At 39.9% G+C, this 20,476-nt stretch overlaps 1 protein-coding gene across 2 annotated transcripts in view; it reads left to right on the top strand.

The window, feature by feature from the left end:
• PANK1 (pantothenate kinase 1) overlaps positions 1-20,476 on the top strand; it is a 38,058-nt gene that overhangs the window by 655 nt on the left and 16,927 nt on the right. Inside the window, exons 1-2 of one of the 2 annotated variants that reach the window (XM_084635025.1) lie at positions 47-403; positions 14,767-15,119. In XM_084635025.1, the coding sequence (XP_084491151.1) occupies positions 349-403; positions 14,767-15,119 (408 nt within the window). In that variant the 5' untranslated portion in view covers positions 47-348. Of the gene's footprint in view, positions 1-46; positions 404-14,766; positions 15,120-20,476 lie in introns of those variants that run through there. The other variant, XM_084635024.1, reaches the window with a different exon arrangement.

The following is a 20,476-nucleotide window of genomic DNA, read 5'->3' as shown; positions in this document are numbered from 1 at the left end:
GCCTCCTCCCCCCCCCCCCCCCCAAACACGCCAAAATCAGTCCATTAAATACCGTCTTATTTCAGCCAATAAAACTGCGTTTCGGGGACACACCTACTGATAGCATGTGGGCTGGGTCAGCGACTGACCAATGAGGAAGCTGGAAGGTGGTGGGGTTGTGGATTGGTTTCTAAATTGCTGTGTGCTGAAAGCTAAAATGAGACATTTCCTAATTTACAGCCGGTATAAATGTGACCTTGTTAAAAAAGGCTTACAGTTCCGACACTTTGGGATGTAAACTTGCAGATATAGCCTTGGATTTTCAGTCGGAGACACCTTGAATCAGTCATTAATTTAGCTGTCGTTGACATGGTCCTCTGTGACTTAGACATTCCAATGAAGTTCATAATTGCTAAGAACCATTGTAAGTAAATGAGACGGACATCTGAATTAAGGTCATTAGTAGACGTGTTAATGCTTTATTGCTGTTTTTTCATATTTCATTACTGGAAAAAAAATGGAAATGCAAACCACTTTTGCATAGGAATAATATTATACTTGTATATGTTGTCTGTAAAATGAAGAACAGTTCATCCAGAAATTAAACATTTGATTCGTCCGCTTTATTGGAAGTATTTTTATTCATACTGCTGATACTATCTGAAATCTTATGTAAAGTGTGTTCTTTGTGATTATTGCCTATTTTTTTTTGGTTATTTGGTTTTTTAAGGACTGGTAAATTGACTACCCACTTAACATATTTCTTTTAAAGCTGCGAGCCGAAATGTATTCAAAATGTTTGTAGTATTAATGTGTTTCTTGATTACTGATAATGTACTCTCTAATTTAATTATGAAAGAAAGCTATTTAATTCCAAATCTTTATATGTAAATCCAGTTGTGAATTGACATTGGGGAACAAACAGCTGTACTGCATGCTTGCTGTAGTGATTGGAACTGAGATTTATTGACATCATTCACTTTCTACTTTGTACAGAGTTTTTTAAAGTTCAGCATATTCTGAAGAGGTAATCAGAAATAGAACCATAAATACCCTGTGCCAAAACATAATAAAGTTTAAACTAAGTACAAAATAGTTTCTGTGTTGATATTTTGGATTTTTTCTGGATTTCATGAGATGTATTGTTTTGACAGTATATGACTTCATTGGAATTTTTTGGTGTTTTTGTTATTGAAGTTCCCTTCTCACCAAATGTGTAAAAAGACTTGTTAGGAGCTAAAGCTAAACCAACACTTTCAAAGATAACCTTGTTCTTCATTTTAATACAGGCTTAGTGGATTGGAGTTTACTGGTTTTTTGGTAGGTTAAAAAACCTGGTAGTTAATAAGGTGCAACAAAAACTTCTTGTTTATATCCTAGGTGGTGGTCGTTCACCTCCTTGACTCGCCAAGTGATAGTAATAGCTTACAGTGAAAAGATTTAAAAACAAGGAAACCTCTTCCTCTCAAATTAACTGTAGGAACAGAGCTGTTTTATTGTTAAAAATAACCTATATGTTGAGCTGCAACTTTCATGTTTATAGTCCTAGTCATAGACTACTTATTAACAAACTTTTTTCACGTAAATGGTTTATTTTAATTTAATATCTAAATGCCACCACTTACTGTTTATACTAAAAAAAGATTGTCTGAATTGAATAGTCATTTAACCTCTGCAGTACCAGTATACTCTGCATTTTGTAGAAGGAAGAGTTGAATGATGACAGACTAATTCTTGTAAATGATTGTGATATCTACTTTAAAAACTATAATAATAATAATAAATTAATTAAACCTAGAATGCATATTTGATCTGCAATGAAACAAAACCACAGACTAGCATACTTGATAGTTTTGATTATATATTATTAAGCACAGTCTGCACTATTGTGTCAAAGTTTAAAAATATAATTGAGTATTATGAAAAAAACAAAAGGATAAGATTTCTGTGGATTCACATAATCTCTTAAATAAGAGGGAATAAGGAATTTAATTCCTTTTAACCTTTTTCTGAAAGGGACCAGAAGTATGGTAAACAATCCAGTAGTAAAGATTATACAATTATTGATTTGTCATGTCCTACTGAAGACACCAGTTGATGGGGAAACAAACACCCAGTATACTCAGTTCAGGCTCAAGTGAGTAGATGAGTTTCTTTAATAAATCTGTAAATATGGGGTTTTTACGGCTATCTTGTACATAAGTGTGTTTATAGCTATGATTTATACTTCCAGGAGAATAGTATATTTTAACATGTTTTATATTGTTCACCAGAGAGCAAAGATATAGAAAATAGTTTAGCATTTACAGGATCCGAGTAGACCATACCAATGAACAATCCTGTTTTTCTGGTTTTGTATGATGTTTAACATTGGTGCTTGGAGATGTTTGTGTGTTAAAGGGCACATTGGAAAATGCACGTGGTAACTGCACTAAACCTTTTAGTGTTGATCACTATTCTTGTTTGCATGTTGTGAAAGAAAATTAGCATTTCCTAGTATACCAACAAGAAAAAGTTGTCAAATTGCATGCTAAATCCATATAAGTGAGGCATTTATTATGTGTTGGTATGGTGTCTGTCAAAACATGACAGACAGGAATAAAGACTGGAAATACAGGAGTTTAGGAGGGGAAGATTCTCACTTGAAACTAAAACTGTTTGCTAGTGAGGATATGCTGTCTACTTCAGTGAAGCTCTTGAATTGATTCTATAATTGTTTGGGGATCCTCTCCCAGCTACCCCAAAAGAATAGTTTTATTTTAGATTGCACTGAATGATTCGTTGGTGACCTATTGTAGGATTTTCTTTTTTTGGATCACTTGTGCATATTCCTAACTAGCCTTGGCCCCCGCCTCACAGCTCTTTTCAGAAAGGCTTCATTTACATGGAATAGCCATGTAAAGTTTTTGCAACTGTTTTAGAGCATCCACGCTATCTCTTGATGAGCCTCTTCAGATGTGCTTTGCAATGCAAGGAATTATGACACCCAGAAAGACAAGATGGTATTAGATGATCTGGGGTAGTCTTCATAGCTAACTTTCTGTGTCAACCCCCATCAAATAGTAGTGTAGCCACATAGGTCGCCTAGTGTACACCTCGGATAGCTAAATCATGCTTCAAGGTGTTATCCTGCATACACTAGGAAAAAGGTCAAATTAGAACAAGGTTAACCAGCATGTGCTAAACTTAACCACTTCTAGTCAAGGCAAACCTTTTAAGGGTACTGATCAGAAACAATACCTGAAAATCAGTTGGCATTTACTCTGTCACAGAGAATGTGTGCTCCTGGCAAGCAGCATTACTCAATAGAAGGGCACCTGCAATATGCACTAGCTGTAATTTCTAAATGTTTCAAGCTGTAGCATTATGTAGCATATATTGCTTTTGAACCAACTTGTAGTTAGTGTTGCAATCATTCATGTACAAGGTACATGTGCACACAGCATAGATTTATACAGCGCTTTTACTCCCAAATGTGTTGCTGCCTGAAAAATACAGGGCTTATTTACCAACCATGACATGCAGGCATCTGTAGGGTGGAAAGTTGCAACAATGTTCTTTGTCAGCAATACTAGATAAGTTTGTCTCCAACTGAAACTGCAGGGAGAACTTAAAGTAAGGAGGACAGAATTACTCCCTGGATGTCACTCAGGGCATCCTTAGTGCTCCATCCTTTAGACAAAAATGCTCTTGGATCTTCTAATGATCAGGATCTCTTTTCTACATCTCATTGGAAGAAAACACCTCTGGCAGCACAGTGTCCCCTAACAGCATGCTGAAGAATTGTTTCAATATTCAGAGGGAAGAGTGCTGTCTAGCAAATAAGTGTGGCTGTAAACAAACGCAAAGCATGTGGTGCTTTGGGGCTCTGCATCCTGTGAGTTGAAAAGATGCCATATCTTCTTCTGCAGAAGTAGAATCGCACATACATGCAACAAGACTGGAAAGTTAGAGAAATCGTGACCTGGCTTGATCCTCCTCACTTCCAGAAGCTTGCTCAATCACAAATCCTAAGACTGGGCCTCCTATTAAATCATCATCACTTCTTGCAGCATCTGTGTTTTCCATGGAGGTACCTTGCTCAAGAAATGACCCAGTCTGACTGTGCTTATTTTTTAAATAATCATAATAAATAAAATAATAGTAATAAATAATAATAAAAAAATAATAATAAATAATTTTTTAGGTAATCAGTCTACAGTATGTGTGGAGTAACACACCCAAATAAACATACCTGTCCTCACATTTATATGAATAGGCGATCATACTAAACATCTGTGTGTGTGGGGGGGGGGGGGTGGTAGGCACTCAATAAGCACTTATCATGTTAGTGTCATTTTGTTTATTCTAAGCTTGTGTAACAGGGTGGACTTGATGTACTTCTTCAATGAGCCCTGGACACTCTGAACTAAGCAGCATTTTTTGCCCACCACCCACACCCAGCAGAATTAGGATGTAAGGTTGGGGTCCTGGTGACAGATAAGCAGGTATGCTTTACTTGACACAAAGCAAAACAAATACTTACATTTAAAACAATTACTGAATCAAAGTTAAGTATTTATGCGGTGGTCAAGAAATAATAAGTAAAATAAGAATGATTATTGCATCTAGATTCTTCGTAAGACCCAAGGCAGGTATTTTACAGGAAGCGTCTGGCAGAAACAAGGAAGATGTCATCCACCTTTATTTTCTCTCTTTCCAATTGATGAGGAAGTAGTAGTTAAACCTCACACAGCTAGTCTACACTAGAAGCGCTCTATGCCAATGGGAGAGCGCTCCCCTGTCGGCATAATAAAACCACTTCCACAAGAGGTGGTAGCTATGTTGGCGGGAGAAGCTCTCCCACTAACATGGTGCTGTCTGTACCGGTGCTTAAGTCGGTGTAACTTAAGTTGCCAAGGAGGTGGTTTATTTACACCCCTGAGAGACATAAGTTCTACTGACATAAGTGGTAGTGTGTACAAGCCCACAATTTAAAGCAGTGGCAGTCAGCCTAAGCATCTTCAACACAAAAAGCCAACTAGGAACCATATTATGTAACATTCACTGGATAATGACTCTTTAAAGACAATCCCTTTTGTGTCCTATTTGTTGCTGTGAGACCATTTAAGATGTTACAGTTGCTCCCAGAGATATGACAGAACCAATGTGGGATAAATTCTCCCAAGTGCCAGGTTAGCTATATGTCTACTCTATAAAGTCAGTAGGAACCTTGTGGTTCCTTGCCCAAAATTCTGAGTACATGCTACTCCAGAGCCATCCTTCTATATTTGAGGGTTTTTTTAACCAGGCACCAGCTGGGTGCAAGTGTAAAAGGAATCACCATACTACTTTGTCAGATTCTGTGGAGAGGGTGTGACCTACAACTGAGGTTCATGAGTTTCCCTGCAAATCTTTGGACATTCATGATGATGGAGGGCTGGGCCACACACTTCTTTTGTCAGCTTTCAGGTCTCTCCCGTGAGAGGGCATGCTGAGATAGACACTGAAGGCTTCAAGTCTTATGGAGTTTTCTTCTTAAATTGCGGCCTTCTGTGGATTTTTCCTCATAAGGTATAATCTGGCCTATGGATTTTGTTTTTGATTTTTAAACTTAGTGATGAAGTTGAATGTTCATTAATGTCATATGTTCAGTTTCCTGAAATGAATAGTTTGAAACCGAGACTTAAAAAACCCCACACCTTCCTACTTGCTTATCGAAAATTTAACATTGTTTTATTCAGATTTTAGTAAAGTGCAATAATTCTAGCTGGAAATAATTTGAAAAATGTGAAAAGTACCTTTTGTGTTCTAGATACTCTGAGTGAGTTTGAGTTTCTATTCCTAAGGAACACATTATATTTTGAGGTTCTGTTTTGTACTCTTGACAACTGCTAAATAAAATGCAAGAAAATATTTCTATATTTAGCTGCATGGTTTTATCGTTTCATAATTCTGCACAGTAGTGTTTATATGGGCTCAAGCATGTATGGATACTGGATAAGATGTACTATATTACCCATGAGTGAACCTTTCCCCTAGATACACACCAACAGCTGGGCTATCAGATTACTTAATTATGTAATCTTTTAGATACCTTCTGTTTGCTTAGTCACATGCTTTTGCTTTGAAATGTCAAAGAATACTAGATGGATTTTTATATACAGATAACAATCAAATAAGTTCCTGACTCAGTATCTAGCATTATCGTTATACATTTAAAAACTATGTTAACATTCACGGTGGGGAGAATGAAATTATCTAAGTGTGCACACCAGCTCAGCACCAGATTGCTGTTCACTGTCATATTAATATTTTTACTCTATTCTCTGAGGTGTGTGACACTCATTCTAGGGCTTTCTATGTCAATGCTATGCTTTCTAGGACTGCATTTCGCTTTATTAATGTGTCCTTTGTAACCTACTGCAATGCAGATCTGTAGCAGAGTTGTCTCCTCTCACTCTTTTCCCAGGGAATGAATATTTGGTGATGAGATTCTTTAGGAATAGATTTCCCTCTGCTCAGCAGAGTCAATGAGCAGTTTAACTATTCTCATCATGCAGTTTTGTTTAGCTAAGGATAATCTCATTTTTGATAGTTTTAAAGAGTATAATGCTCTTACAGAGAATTCAATGACTTCCTTACTTCTTGTATAATAAATCACACCTATCCAGAATATTATAGCAGTACTTATTATCAGCAAATAGATTTGTCAGCATTTGCGCTGTAAATAATTTTTCAATTTTTGATAACTGTCACTCAGTTTGAATTCTGGAGAGCCTGTGACACAGGTTATCAGACAAAATGCTGATTTAAATAATTAATCCATTCATATTTAGTTTAGAGACAGGTGTCAAAATATTAAAGTTAAAAGCTGTGTCTACACTTGTATTTTTCTTCATACTTCCCATTAGTGGTTGCATTAGTGGGAACGTTACTATGAATTGGCTGCAGTCATTGTAACCACTAAGTTATGTAAACCTGCATGTGCAGAAGGCACAATAGATAAAATGCCAGCTGTCTGTCTGCCTTAGTGCTCCTACTGTTGGTACCACTAGATGTGGTGCTATTGTAAGCATTTGAAGAAACATGCAGGCATAGTTTCAGCAACTTAATAGTGCCTCATTTTCAGATTTTTTTTTTTAAATCAACAATACCAGTAAAAGAGCACAGTTTTTTGCAAAAAAGGTTAATTTGTTAATTGCTAAATCCTTTATTCAGAATGCACAGATGCTGCTTATGGTTCTTTGCACTTTTACACTGCACATTATTACTTCTTAGTGTCAAAGTTGATGGATTTTAGTGGGATTTTTCAGACTCTGGAATTTGGTGTGTTCCCTATTGTAGTCTGTTATACAGTCACTGTGCTTCTCTCTCTCTCCACCAGACAACTCTGCAAAGGAAACAGTAAAGCTGTGCTTCTGCACTATTGAAAATCAGTGGCTATGGTGTTAAAAGTGTAATTTTTTTAAAGTTCTTACTCTGCCCCAGTGTTACAGGGAAACTGCTCATGTTCAGGAACAAACATTTGTTCATTTTCTTCTACAACTGTTAGCCTGGCCCATAGCAGAGGGGAAAGAGGAGTGAGATACATGGAGAGAAATAAAACCAGTGACCTAATAAGAGAGAGACCTAGTCCCAGTTAGGATTTTTTAAAAGTGGGTAGGCTACATAATTATTGCCCCCTGTGTTGTATAAATCCTGTCTTGTTGATAATCCTATTGACAACAATATTTGTTCACCTCAAATAGTACAGTTGTTTTCATTCCACCTGTTAATGATTCTGTGGAGTTCCCAGAAACTGACATGGTGTTGGGACACCTCATCACATGCACAACACTAGTCATGCATGAAAATCTTGTCACTAGTTTTTTTTAATTTACTATTGGATTCAAAGCTCTTGTGCACCTGATAAGTGAGTGGCATGATTTTCCCCTGCTTCTGTATTTAAGTACCGTTACGTTAATATTGTAACAGCTTTGAAAGAACTATTTTGGTATACAGGAAATGGGACTTTTAAAGCAAGACAATGTTTTGTTTCTACAACCTTTTACAACATGGGGGAATGGAGGGAGGGACCACTTGCATCCTAGTGACTCCAGAATGTGGGTGTATGGAGGGGTCTCCCCTGCACAGTTCTGGATCCAAGGCAGTGCTGGGGGAGGAGTTGCCCCAGCTGAGCCCATTTTACTCCTTCTTTTCCTCCAGTGCAGCAGTCCCTTCTTTGACTGCTTACATGTATACATTTTAGTGTCCATGTAAGCCTAGTATGGCCTATAACATTCATATCACAAAGTATAATGAGTGAACCTAACCCTTAAAAAAGTTGTATCATCAGTTCTGTGCAGTAAGTAGAGCTCATTAATATATACAAAATGTCACTGTAAGTGAGTAGCTCTGGTAGTTGGAATACACTTACCCATAGACCCGTTCCATATTACACTGGTTGACCGTGCTGCTGTTACCCAAGTGCTTTAATTTGCTGTTCACGTGTTAGCTATATCACTCAGAGTGTGAATTTGTTGTCCTGGGGTATGTAATTCACATCTTCTTTGAGTGGTTGCAGACACGTATTTCACGCAGGTGTGTGCGCACCCAGTGCACCAAAGTTGGAGAATTTTGCCTACAAGCATCCATAGGGGTGGTGCTTATGCCCTTTCCCTTAAAGCCCTTCGTTTGGCTGTATAAGGATGATGCCGCCCTGACCCTCCCTCATTTCCTTTTCACTGCCCATGGCTAGAGTCAGAGTGCTCCATGTGGTGTTTCTTCACACTAATTTTCTTGTCATGGCCTTCTGAGATTTTGTTGTAAATAGTTGTAGTAGCTAGTTAGATAGTATACCTTAGTTATAATAGGTAAAGTAGCTGTGTTTTTTCTGGAGGAATGCCTTCACCTGGATTTAAATATGGTCTGTTGTGCATGGTGACTATTCCTAGGGGTGATCCCTACATGCTATTTTTATTGTGTCTGGGAGGGCGGCACATTAAGGAGAAGTGCACCATTTATAAATCTTTTAAGAAAAGAATTCAGGTGACAAGGGACTTGAGACTCAAGCAGCACTTGACGGAGCAGGCCACAACAGCTGCGTTGGCACTAGTATTCACTCCTCAGACACCTTTGGAGCCACATTGAGCTGATGTTCCTTGCCCAGACTCTGAGGCCTCCCCCTGGAGGAAGAGAAATCGTTCCCCTTCCCGTGCCAACTGAGAAAAGGACCCATAATACAGACTGTAGGTAGCCACTCCAGATCTCAGGGAGAGTCATCCTCCTCTGCCACAATCAGTGCAGATCAGTACTGTGACTCTTCAGATACGCACAACTGAATGGAGCCTTTTACCAGCTTTCGGGTACTGAATCACCATCAACTCGAGGTTCCACCATGGTCTCTGACACTGTCCCTGCGATGTCTGTTGAGATCAGTATGGATGATGATGGCATTGATGGTGTCCACACGTCTGGCATATCAAGCAACGTCATATCTGCTATGCCTTTCAGTTCCTGATTCTCAAGTTATCCAGAAACATTCAGCTGCAGCGACTTCCTCAATAGTGACAGCTTGGTCTGGGTTAACTACACAGATGTTCCAGCTGCCAGCACCATCCTCAGCACCGCACATCACTCTGAGTACTCAGTCAAGGCCACCTGTACTAGTTCTGAGGGGGTTCGTTGGCACAGCAGTCATCTTCGGCACCACTGGTGATCATATTGCAGATCGTGTCGGGATCTATACCAACCCCAGTGTGGTGTGTCTTTCAGCATTGGTACCAAGTGAATGTGTTGCCCCTGCCAATCTTCAGAGTGCTGACTTCTTCATTGGCCCCAGTGCTGACGCTACTGGCTTCCTCACCAATAACGGAGGACTTGTGGCACATCAGGACCTCCTTAGACGATTGGCTTCAGCCTTAGGTATATAGGCTGAATTTGTGCAGGAGAAAACATGTAAGCTAGTGGACATTCTTCAGTCCTTAATCTCAGGGAGCCAATGAGAGGTCACATCAAGGGAAGTACAAGCCCATGCTTGAGGGCAAAGAGGTTGGATCTCATGGGCAGGAAAACTTATTGAACTACCTCCTTACAAATGCAAGTGGCAAACCAGCAGGCACTGATATCCAAATAAAATAATGTGACCTGGGACTCCGTAGCCAAGTTTATGGACACATTACCCAAATCCTCTACAGAGGAGTTTGAGGCATTTTTTGTGGAGTTTGGTTGCAAAGATTTATTTGTAATCGGCCCTGAACGTAGCTGATATGGTTGTCAGGGTTATGACTTTGGTGGTCACTATGAGCATCGTGGTTGCAGAATTCAGGAATAGCAGCAGCTAGCCAACAGTGTGTGGAAGACCTACATTTCAATGGTCAACTTCTATTCTCAGGCAAAATGGATGAAACTTTACATTCTTTTAAGAACTCTCAAGCAAATCTGTGCTCTTTGGGCATTTATACTCCAGCAACAAGGAGACATAATTTTGGCAGTCAGCAGCAGTACTGCTCTCAACCATATTTTAGGCAGACACCTTACCAACTGAGACAAGACTACTCCAGAAAGGGGAATAAGTTTCAGAGGAGGAGATCTTTGGGTTCTAGTTTTACCCAGCCACTCTGTCCCCCTCCACCTTCAGCCAGGCAGCCTATTTGCCTTGCATATCAAGAGCAGCAGACCAGTTGTGAACATCTCAACCTCATCATTTCAGTTTGAGGACAGGCTGTTTCACTTCTGCAGTGCTTGGGGAAGCGATAACGACTGACAGATGGGTCCTAAGCAGTGTGGGATTGGGGTACTCCATTCAATTTTTGTCTTTCCCTCCATCCCGTACCCTTTTCAGGGACCCTTCTTATGAGTCACTGCTTCTTCAGCAGATTCAGACTCTGTGCACTGGGAGCTGTACAGGAGGTTCCTCATCAGCATAGTGGAAAGGGATGCTACTCCAGGTGTTTCCTGATCCCCAAGTCCAAGGAAGGAATAAGACCTATTCTCAATTGCTGCTGCTGTCCCACCAGGTACATCAAATATGTGCGATCCCACATGGCTGCTATTACCCTGGCTGCTATTATTTCTGCACTGAATCACAGCAACCAGTTTGCTGTTCTCAATCTCCAAGATGCTTATTTTCACATGTCCGTCTTCCCAGATCTCAGGAAGTTCCTGAGATTTCTTGTCGCAAGCCAACACTATCAAGACAAAGTTCTTCCTTTTGGCGTGTCTTCAGTCCCACACGTCTTTACCACATACATGATGGTGGGTAGCGACCTATCTCAGAAGGAGGGGCGTTCATGTCTTCCCATTCCTGAATGATTGGTTAGTAAGAAGCAGATCCAGGAAGTGAGTCCTTAGTCATGTCCAGTTCACGTTGGACCTTTTCAATCAACTGGGGATGATCCTGCACGAATTAAAATCTACTCTAACCTAGGGCTGTCATGCTATTTTAAAAAAATTAATAGAATTTATTTAAATATTTTGGATGTTTTCTACATTTTCAGATATATTGCTTTCAATTACCACACAATTCAAAGTGTACAGTGCTCACTTTATATTATTATTTTTGATTACAAATATTTGCACAGTAAAAAATAAAAGAAATAGTACTTTTCAATTAACCTAATACAAATACTGTAGTGCAATCTTTTTATCATGAAAGTTAAACTTACAAAAGTAGAATTATGTACAAAAAAATTACTGCACTCAAACAAAACAATGTAAAACTTTAGAGCCTACAAGTCCACTCAGTCCTACTTCTTGTTCAGCCAATCGCTCAGACAAACAAGTCTGTTTACATTTGCAGGCAATAATGCTGCCTGCTGCTTATTTACAATGTCACCTGAAAGTGACAACAGGTGTTTGCATGGCACTGTTGTAGCTGGTGTCACAAGATATTTATGTGCCAGATGTGCTAAAGATTCATATGTCCCTTCATTTTTCAACCACCCTTCCAGAGGACCTTCCATACTGATGATGGGTTGTGCTCGATAACAATCCAAAGCAGTGCAGATTGACGCAGGTTCATTTTCATCATCTGTGTCAGATGCCACCAGCAGAAAGTTGATTTTCTTTTTTGATGGCTCAGTTCTGTAGTTTCCACGTCGGAGTGTTGCTCTTTTAAAATTTCTGAAAGCATGCTCCACACCTTGTCCCTCTCGGATTTTGGAAGGCACTTCAGATTCTTAAACTGTGCTAAATAGTGCTGTAGCTATCTTTAGAAATCTCACTTTGGTACCTTCTTTGTGTTTTGTCAAATCTGCGGTGACAGTGTTCGTAAATCAAACATGCTGGGTCATCATCCGAGACTGCTATAACATGAAATATATGGCACAATGTGGGTAAAACCAGAGCAGGAGACATACAATTATCCCCCAAGCAGTTCAGTTGCAAATTTAATTAACGCATTTTTTTTAACAAGCATCATCAGCATGGAAGCATGTCCTCTGGAATGGTGGCCAAAGCATAAAGGAGCATACAAATGTTTAGCTTATCTGGCATATAAATACTTTGCAATGCCACTACAAAAGTGCCATGCAAACGCCTGTTCTCACTTTCAGGTGACATTGTAAATAAGAAGCGGGCAGTATTGTGTCCCGTAAGTGTAAACAAACTTGTTTGTCTTAGCAATTGGCTGAACAAGAAGTAGGAGTGAGTGGACTTGTTCACGCACAGAAAATATTGTTTGGACCCATAATGTTCCTGGTGGTGATTCAATCTCAAAGCCCTGGAAATGCCTAGGAGTGTCAGTTGATAAACTTTGTAAAAGTAGTATGACTTGAAGAATTTGAAGGCTGGGAGGTCATTTCGGCCTGTGAAGAGAAGGGAGGTAATTATTAGAAACAAGAAAACTTCCTTGAAATGTAATCAAGGTTCAGGAAACAGCATGACCTAAACTCAGTGGTAGAAATTGTATTCAGGCCATGTCTGGGTCTTTGCCTTCCATGGTGTGGGTGGGTAAGGGCTGTTTTTATCTTAACAGGAAAGTTAATTAAAAGAGAGCCTCCAAGAAAAGGCACAAGTAGTGCCAGGAGAATTTGCCACCAAGGACAGTCAGGTTCAGAATGGGAAATTAAGTGGCAAATTATGCCCTTGCCTGCCACTGCTGTATGGGAGAGGCAGGATGGTTCACTCTGAGCAACAATGAACTGTAGTTGATTCATAGTTAGGGTCCTACTAAATTCATGGTCTGTTTTCGCTCAATTTCATGGTCATAGGAATTTAAAAATTGTAAATTTAATTATTTCAGCTATTTAAATCTGAAATTTCACGGTGTTGTAATTGTAGGGATCCTCACGCCCCAATGAGTTTTGTGGGGAGGTCGCAAGGTTTTTTATTGTAGGGGGAGTTGTGGTACTGCTACCCTTACTTCTGAACCGCTGTTGGTGGCAGCGCTGCCTTCATAGTTGGGTAGCTGGAGAGCGGCGGCTGCTGGCTGGCATCCCAGCTCTGAAGGCAGAGGTGCCATCAGCAGCAGCGCAGAAGTAAGGGTGGCATGGCCTGGTATGGTATTGCCACCCTTAATTCTACACTGCTGCAGGCAGGGCGCTGCCTTCAGAGCTGGGCGCCTGGCCAACAGCCGCCATTCTCCAGCCACCCAGCTCTGAAGGCATTACAGAAGTAAGAGTGGCAATACCGCAACCCCCCTAAAATAACCTTGTGGACCCCCCCCCGCAACTCCCTTTGGGGTCAGGACCCCCAATTTGAGAAACGTTGGTCTCCCCCCTGTGAAATCCCTATAGTATAGGGTAAAAGCACTCAAAAGACCAGATTTCACAGGGGGAGTCCCGATTTCATTGTCCGTGACGCATTTTTCATGGCCGTGGATTTGATAGGGCCTTACTTACAGATGGGAGTACTTTCTCATCCACAGATAGGCTTCTCTGCCAAATTGGCTGCCTGCTGTATGGAACGCTTAATGTTTTTCCTGCTGTTGATAAAGTGAAACCTTTGTTATACTTGGCCCATGGTGCATGCTGGAGGTGAAGGGAAGATGTGCTGCAGTCTGAGTAGTAGTATTTTCCGTGCATAGAGATCATGAGGAACAAATAGTACACAGAATCTATGTCCAGAAACTGGGGTTTGGTTTGAGGGATGGGCTCATGAGCTTTTAAGCACCAAAATAAAGTATCATTAATTCTTTTACTTGCTGGTGTTTTCTTCCTTTCTTCCTTTCTTTTGTCAAGAAGAAAATGTGCCATGCCAGTGTGGTTACTTAACAAATTTGGAGCAGCTGGCCAGCCTAGGCATCTTAGCTTCAGCAGTTTTATCAATGTCAAAGATGGGAAGGCAGACACCATTTCTGGAGAGCTTATTTCCCAAATAAAGAGCAGAGTAGGACAAGGGGGAGAGGAAAGGGAATGTAGTTGTCATGCACTGCCAGCATGACTCAAAACTTCACTTTCCTGTTCCTTTTTCATTTCCCCCAATCCATTTTAATTTAGCAATGCTAGGATTCAAAGTAGAAGAAATTCAATAAGCATCCTGTTTGAAGATGTAGTGATCTCTAGTGCCAAGTAAGATAGATGTTTTCAGTAATATAATCATAACATCTGATTATATTTCTCCAAAGAAAAATATGTTTGGGGAAGTGCCTAGAAGCTTGTTTTTCAGTTTCTCTGAAATTTTGTTTTAACCCTGAGGTTTCATGAATGAGGTCTGATCATGACCAATAACTGCAATTGGTAGGTGCAAGTGTCCAGCAGTCCTTAGGATCAGACTGATCTTGTAAACTTTGCTAACTTGAATTTCAGTTCTGTAGATACTCTAAGTAAATATGATAAACTAAGATAATTATGGGACCACTCTTTTTTTTTTTTTTCCCTTTCCTAGCATTCCCGTGGTTCGGAATGGATATTGGGGGAACATTGGTTAAACTGGTCTACTTTGAACCAAAAGACATTACAGCAGAAGAGGAACAGGAGGAAGTAGAAAACCTGAAAAGCATTAGGAAATACTTGACTTCCAATACAGCCTATGGTAAAACTGGCATTCGCGATGTCCATCTTGAACTGAAAAACTTGACCATGTGTGGACGCAAAGGGAATTTGCACTTCATCCGCTTTCCCACCTGTGCCATGCATAGGTTCATACAGATGGGTAGTGAAAAGAACTTCTCCAGCCTGCACACTACACTTTGTGCCACGGGAGGTGGGGCTTACAAGTTTGAAGAGGACTTCAGAACGGTATGTGGGAAATGCACATAATCTCACTAAGGAGCATCTATCTGTGAGTCCTTCTCAAAAACCAAATATATGAAAATCTTTCTATTAACTAAAGTTTTCAATAAAATTACCTCTGTGTCACACCTAGACAGTCACTTTTTTAACTTAAAGAATTGCTAATTGGGAAGATTTAGAACAATACTTCCTTAGGATGAGAAACTGGGTGGATTGACTTAAATAAGCAAGCCGACCTTGATTTAAATAATCATTTATGATCCCATTTTTCATTTGTACTTTTTAGGTTTTTTTTTTTTTTTTAGTTATTAAAGAGAGGTTGATTCTCTTTGGTTGGTAATCATTAAAACATATCAATTTGCAACTATAAATACCAAATTCAGTGGTAAAGGGTATACTTCTTGCTAACCAGGGGGATTTATTTAAGCAAATGCATTTCTTATTTACTAGATGATGATTAATTATTTTACTTGTGATTTGTGTCAAGGTCTGTTTGGATGCATTTTTAATTGAATTAAAATTTCTATCCAGAGCATTTTAAAATGATTTAATGAGTTAAATAAGGCTACTGTAGATCTGCTGGATACATAAGAAAAAATAAAATTATCAAAACATGTTTTGAATTAAAACCAAGTGATTTATTACACAACGGAAATATCTGTTGTTAATGCATTGAACTAATTGTTTCTGGTCACCATGTCCTTCAGGAGTTTAGAATTAGGTTTCATCATCATCACCTAGTTTTCATTCTTATATTGGAAGAAGAAAACAAGCTTTCCTCCTTTTTTCAAATCCCAGTCAGCTTCTTAACTTTGAATGGACTATAGTCATTGATTTGAAGTAGCTGAATAAACTTAAATGAATAAAATTATTCACTCTGTATCTGAAAAAGACTGCCAAAAGCTGCGTTACACTGCAACAGATGCCAGTTCCAGGTCATTAGCCAGTGCAAACATATTCTGCTTAATTTGTTTTTTATTTTAATTTAAATGAATTTAATAGATTTATAGTAAGTTTAGGTCTTTAACAGATGTTACCATTTCAAATTAAATTTTAAATGAGCTTATTTTAAAAAAGAAAAAAGTTTAAATTTTAAAAATCCATTTTAAATTAAAAAAATCTGATTTTTTTCAAATCCATTGATTTTTGTCCAACCTGATGAGAAAAGGGGGAGGAGATATTTCTGTCCTGCTCTACCCTTTTGCAATCTCTTGATCCATTTGTTTTGACCTCCAGTGAACTGTATTGTGAGTCCGATCATGGTCATCACGTACAGCTCATAAGATTAATATGTCTCAAATTTCTAAAACTTACAGGTGCTCGTCCTACGTTCTGGGAACCGATCTAATACACTAAAATTACTAAATAAGCAAAGGACTTCCCATAAATATGTTCATCTTGGCCCACTCTCTTCTCATCAGCCTTACACAAGAGGGGAAAAAAAAGGCCTTTGCAGCCTGCAGGGAAGGCTAAAAAATCTGGGCTCTGACAGCTTGAGTGGGTGTGAGAAGTGAGTTTCAAAACAGAAGACCGATCCTAGAGAAGGCCCTGCAAGCAGCGCTCCATCATTTGTATTGAGGAAGCTCCAGTGCCCGTGCTGATCTCAGGTGTAACAGTCTGTCACAGGGGGAGAGCAATTAGGTCCTAAACCAATGAGAGCTTGATAAGTTAAAATCAATACCTTGAAGTCCATCCAGAAGCTTGTTAGAAGCCATGACATCCCCCCAGAACACAAGTCTGAAGTACTGCCAATGTGCAACATCACTGAGTGCAGAATGCTGCAGCCTGCTTATTCAGCTTCTGAATCATCCTGAGTTGTATCCACCTATACTGTATATCGTGGCAATCTATTTTGAGCATGAATAATAGTGGCAAGGTCTACATCAGAGAGAAGAGGTTGCACAGTGGCTTATTTTGTCATGGACCACAGTTTAAGAATCTGTGTCCTGAAGCGTTGAAATGTCATTGTCTGAGTTTCTTGCACACCTGATACTTTTACATGCAGACTGTAATGAATTGTAATGTATAACCTAACCATGGGGATGCATATAACAAAAATTTAAATGCATCCTTTCATAGAAAGTGTTTAATCTGATTGCATGCATGTAAATCCATGGAGCTATGAATATTGGTAAAATGCTTTGTTTAACCTCTGTAGCCTACTTTTGTATTTATTTCCCCCTTGTAACATTTATTTTTGTATTTCATAACAGTATTTCTAAATATCCATGAATTGTACAACCTAGTGTCCTTCAGGATTGCACAGCTCTAGCAGGAAAGTGTCTGCCATATTATTGCAAAATAACATGTTCAAATCCAAAAGCAGTAGTTTAACTTTTAGTATTGCTGCTGCTTTCTTTTATTCCCCAAAGAATCACTACTAATTGCCTGTTGGAGAATCAGGTTCCAAATCTCCCTTCTAGCTTTAAATATTTTCCACAGATTTGATTTCAAGTACCCTTATTCCTTCCTATTCTCTCCATTTCCCAAATATTAACTTTTCAGTTCCCCATTTCATATCTCTCCACAGTGATTGGTCCCGCTGTTCAGCCTACTCTTCCATCAGTTGGAATAATGGTTGCCACATTCATAAAACAAAACAGGAAGCTGGTGAAGATTTCTTAGGAAAGGGTGATATGTTCTTAATTTCAGGTATAGGTGAAGTGGTGAGTAGCTACAGATACAACATTACTACCCCATCCAATCCAGGTGTAGATGTGTAATTAAAACAATAACTGACTAAATATTACACTGAAAATAAAAAGATTCCCTTACCTCAACATATTCAAAATGTTAGGGGCTAAAACATCATTTTAAAATCAAACTTTATTTTTGCCGAAATTTATGGGACCACTGGAGAAGTGATATAGTATAGCTTCTAGGGCCTAGAAACATTTTTCCTGCATTATTGGCCTTTGCCATAGTGGGTCCAAGCACTCCCCATTGGCTTCCACAAATCAAAAAGGGACAAAGGACTGTTGCATGTGATCAGCAAACCTCATCCAGAATCTGTCTGCAAAACTGGGTGGCACTCAACTAGCAGAAACTACACACTTGAACCTTCTTCCTCAGATACTCGATTCAGAGGACCAGAAAAACTCAATGCCAGCTAGAGCTATACTGAAGAAGGTTGCCTGCCTGAAAGCAGTCCTGTACCATCACCAAATAGCTCACCATTTGGAGCTGTTCCAATTCTGAGTTGCAACAGCAGATTCTTAGAGGTGCTAAGCACCTGGAATTCCAAATAAAGTCAGTGGGAAGTGTGAGTTCTCATCACCTCTGAAAATGAAACCTTTAGGTCTGGTCTACACTGTGTGTGGCGGAGGGGTCGATCTAAGTTACGCAACTTCCGCTATGTGAATAACATAGCTGAAGTCGATGTACTTAGATCTACTCACTGCGGTGAGTCGACAGCTGATGCTCCCCCGTCGACTCCGCCTGTGCCTCTTACTCCGGTGGAATACTGGAGTCGACAGGAGAGTGCTCTGCGGTTGATTTATCGTGTCTAGTCTAGACACGATAAATCGACCCCCGCTGGATCAATCGCTGCCCTTTGATGCTGCAGGTAATGTAGACAAGACCTGAGTCTCAGAAACAGGGAGGCAGGTAAAAATCTTCCATGCCACGGTCAGCTGGATTTGCTGTCTAGCCTCCCTCTCTGATGTAGGCCATTTGTAAACTCTGGTGACTTAGGACAGTGCAGGAGAAAGGAGTGCCTGGGGTCCATCCCGTGGTCCTGGGCAAAAATGAGTGATAATCCCCCAGGCCATTGCTGCAGTGCTCCTGGCATTTGAGCATTCTTCCTTGAAGTTCTAGGATCCAGTTGGATTCATTCATCTCTTAAGTGAAACCACAGAAATAGGCTTATCAGCCAGAGGGCAATATATAATACTCCGTGAGGAACATGAACAAGAATGAGTCAGTAATATGGCAGAATTTTCAGGTTGGCCTTTTTCCTTCTTTCCTGAATTATTTTACTGGTTGCATTTACTTGCAGGCAGCACTGCTGTTCTTGGGAGCTAGCTGTGCTGGCAGTTTCTCTTTATAAAGTTTGTCACTCAGTTCTGACCATTTTTCATTGGTCTGTATTACGCCGACTTCTTCATGAGTAATAGGTCACAAGGTAGCTGGACCCTGTGAGTAGACCAGGCCCAGATCCCAGTGTCAATGTTTACTAGGCCCAACTGAGACTAATTAAAGGGCAGGGAGGGCTGTACCTGGAGTGATAAAGGCCTGTAAAGAGGGCGGGATGAGGAGTTGTTATTGTGGCAGACTGTGCCTGGGGAGAGGAACCAAAGGCCAGGTGCCTATGAAGGTTGCCCTGAAGGGCAACAGAATTGGCTGAGAGCAGAGTTGGCTAGGAATGGGGTGTTGCAAGTGGCAGGATTACCTGAGACCCCACTGTCAGGATAAGCCATGAAATCCTAGGACAAAGGGAGAGCTGAGGAACTGTGGGGGTTTTTTTGTGGGCGGGGGAGGGTGGTCTGTTACATGCCTATGTTTGGACAAATAAATTTACTTACTGGGCATGTCAGAGAGTCCTTGTTAAGCTGTGGAGGAGCCCTGCCGTGTCACCTATGGTAGAAAGGTGAGGTACTTTGCCCCCAATAAAAGGGAAAAATTAGGTGGATCTTTGGTGCCCAGTGAAGAGGGGGAAATCAAAGGCAGGGTGCTGCAGAGTGACCCATGGCTGCAAGGGGGTGCTTAGGTTGCAGGCTCCATATTTCAGGTTATGTCTATAAAGAGGACATGGGATTCTTTGCTTGTTCACTTGCAGTATAAATCCTTTGAAAATTCTTTACCTTCTTCTGGAATACCCTGTCTATCCAAAATGCCTGTTTGTTCCACAGTCAAATGCTTTGTAATATAACAAGAAATAACTTACTCTGTTACTTGGTTTATGTTACAGAGTAAGTCTAGTTGAAAGACACTTGAGATGTGCCTCCAAATCTTTGACATTTCTATAAAAAAAACTTCCATGTTTCTGTACCATATTTATTTAGCTTGTGAATTATAAATCTGTCCTCAGAACCACTTCCATTGCAGTTAGTGGCAAAATTCTTATTGATTTCAGTGGGCCTAGGTGGGGACCTTGCTCTCTATTCTATCGAGAATCAATCTAACAGTATAACACTGGAAGCTCTTTAGGCGCTTTACCAAGGTGGGAGTGGGGAAGGTAGTTTCTAACCTTTTTAAAATTGATTTGTAAACACTTTCTGTTTTAAAACAACCTTAGGCATTTTTAGGCATATTCAAAGTGTCTGTTTCTAGGAATGTGGGGTCAGTCACTGCAGTGGAAAGTACTAGGGTTAGACTGATTTCTGACAGATGGTGGATCCTGTCATGTCCTGAAAGCTGAAATA

The sequence above is a fragment of the Lepidochelys olivacea genome, assembly GCF_965140295.1.
Source record: "Lepidochelys olivacea isolate rLepOli2 genome assembly, chromosome: 7".
Classification (NCBI taxonomy): domain Eukaryota; kingdom Metazoa; phylum Chordata; order Testudines; family Cheloniidae; genus Lepidochelys; species Lepidochelys olivacea.
Note: the sequence above shows the minus strand (reverse complement) of the source record. Positions and strands in the feature narration are given on the sequence as shown.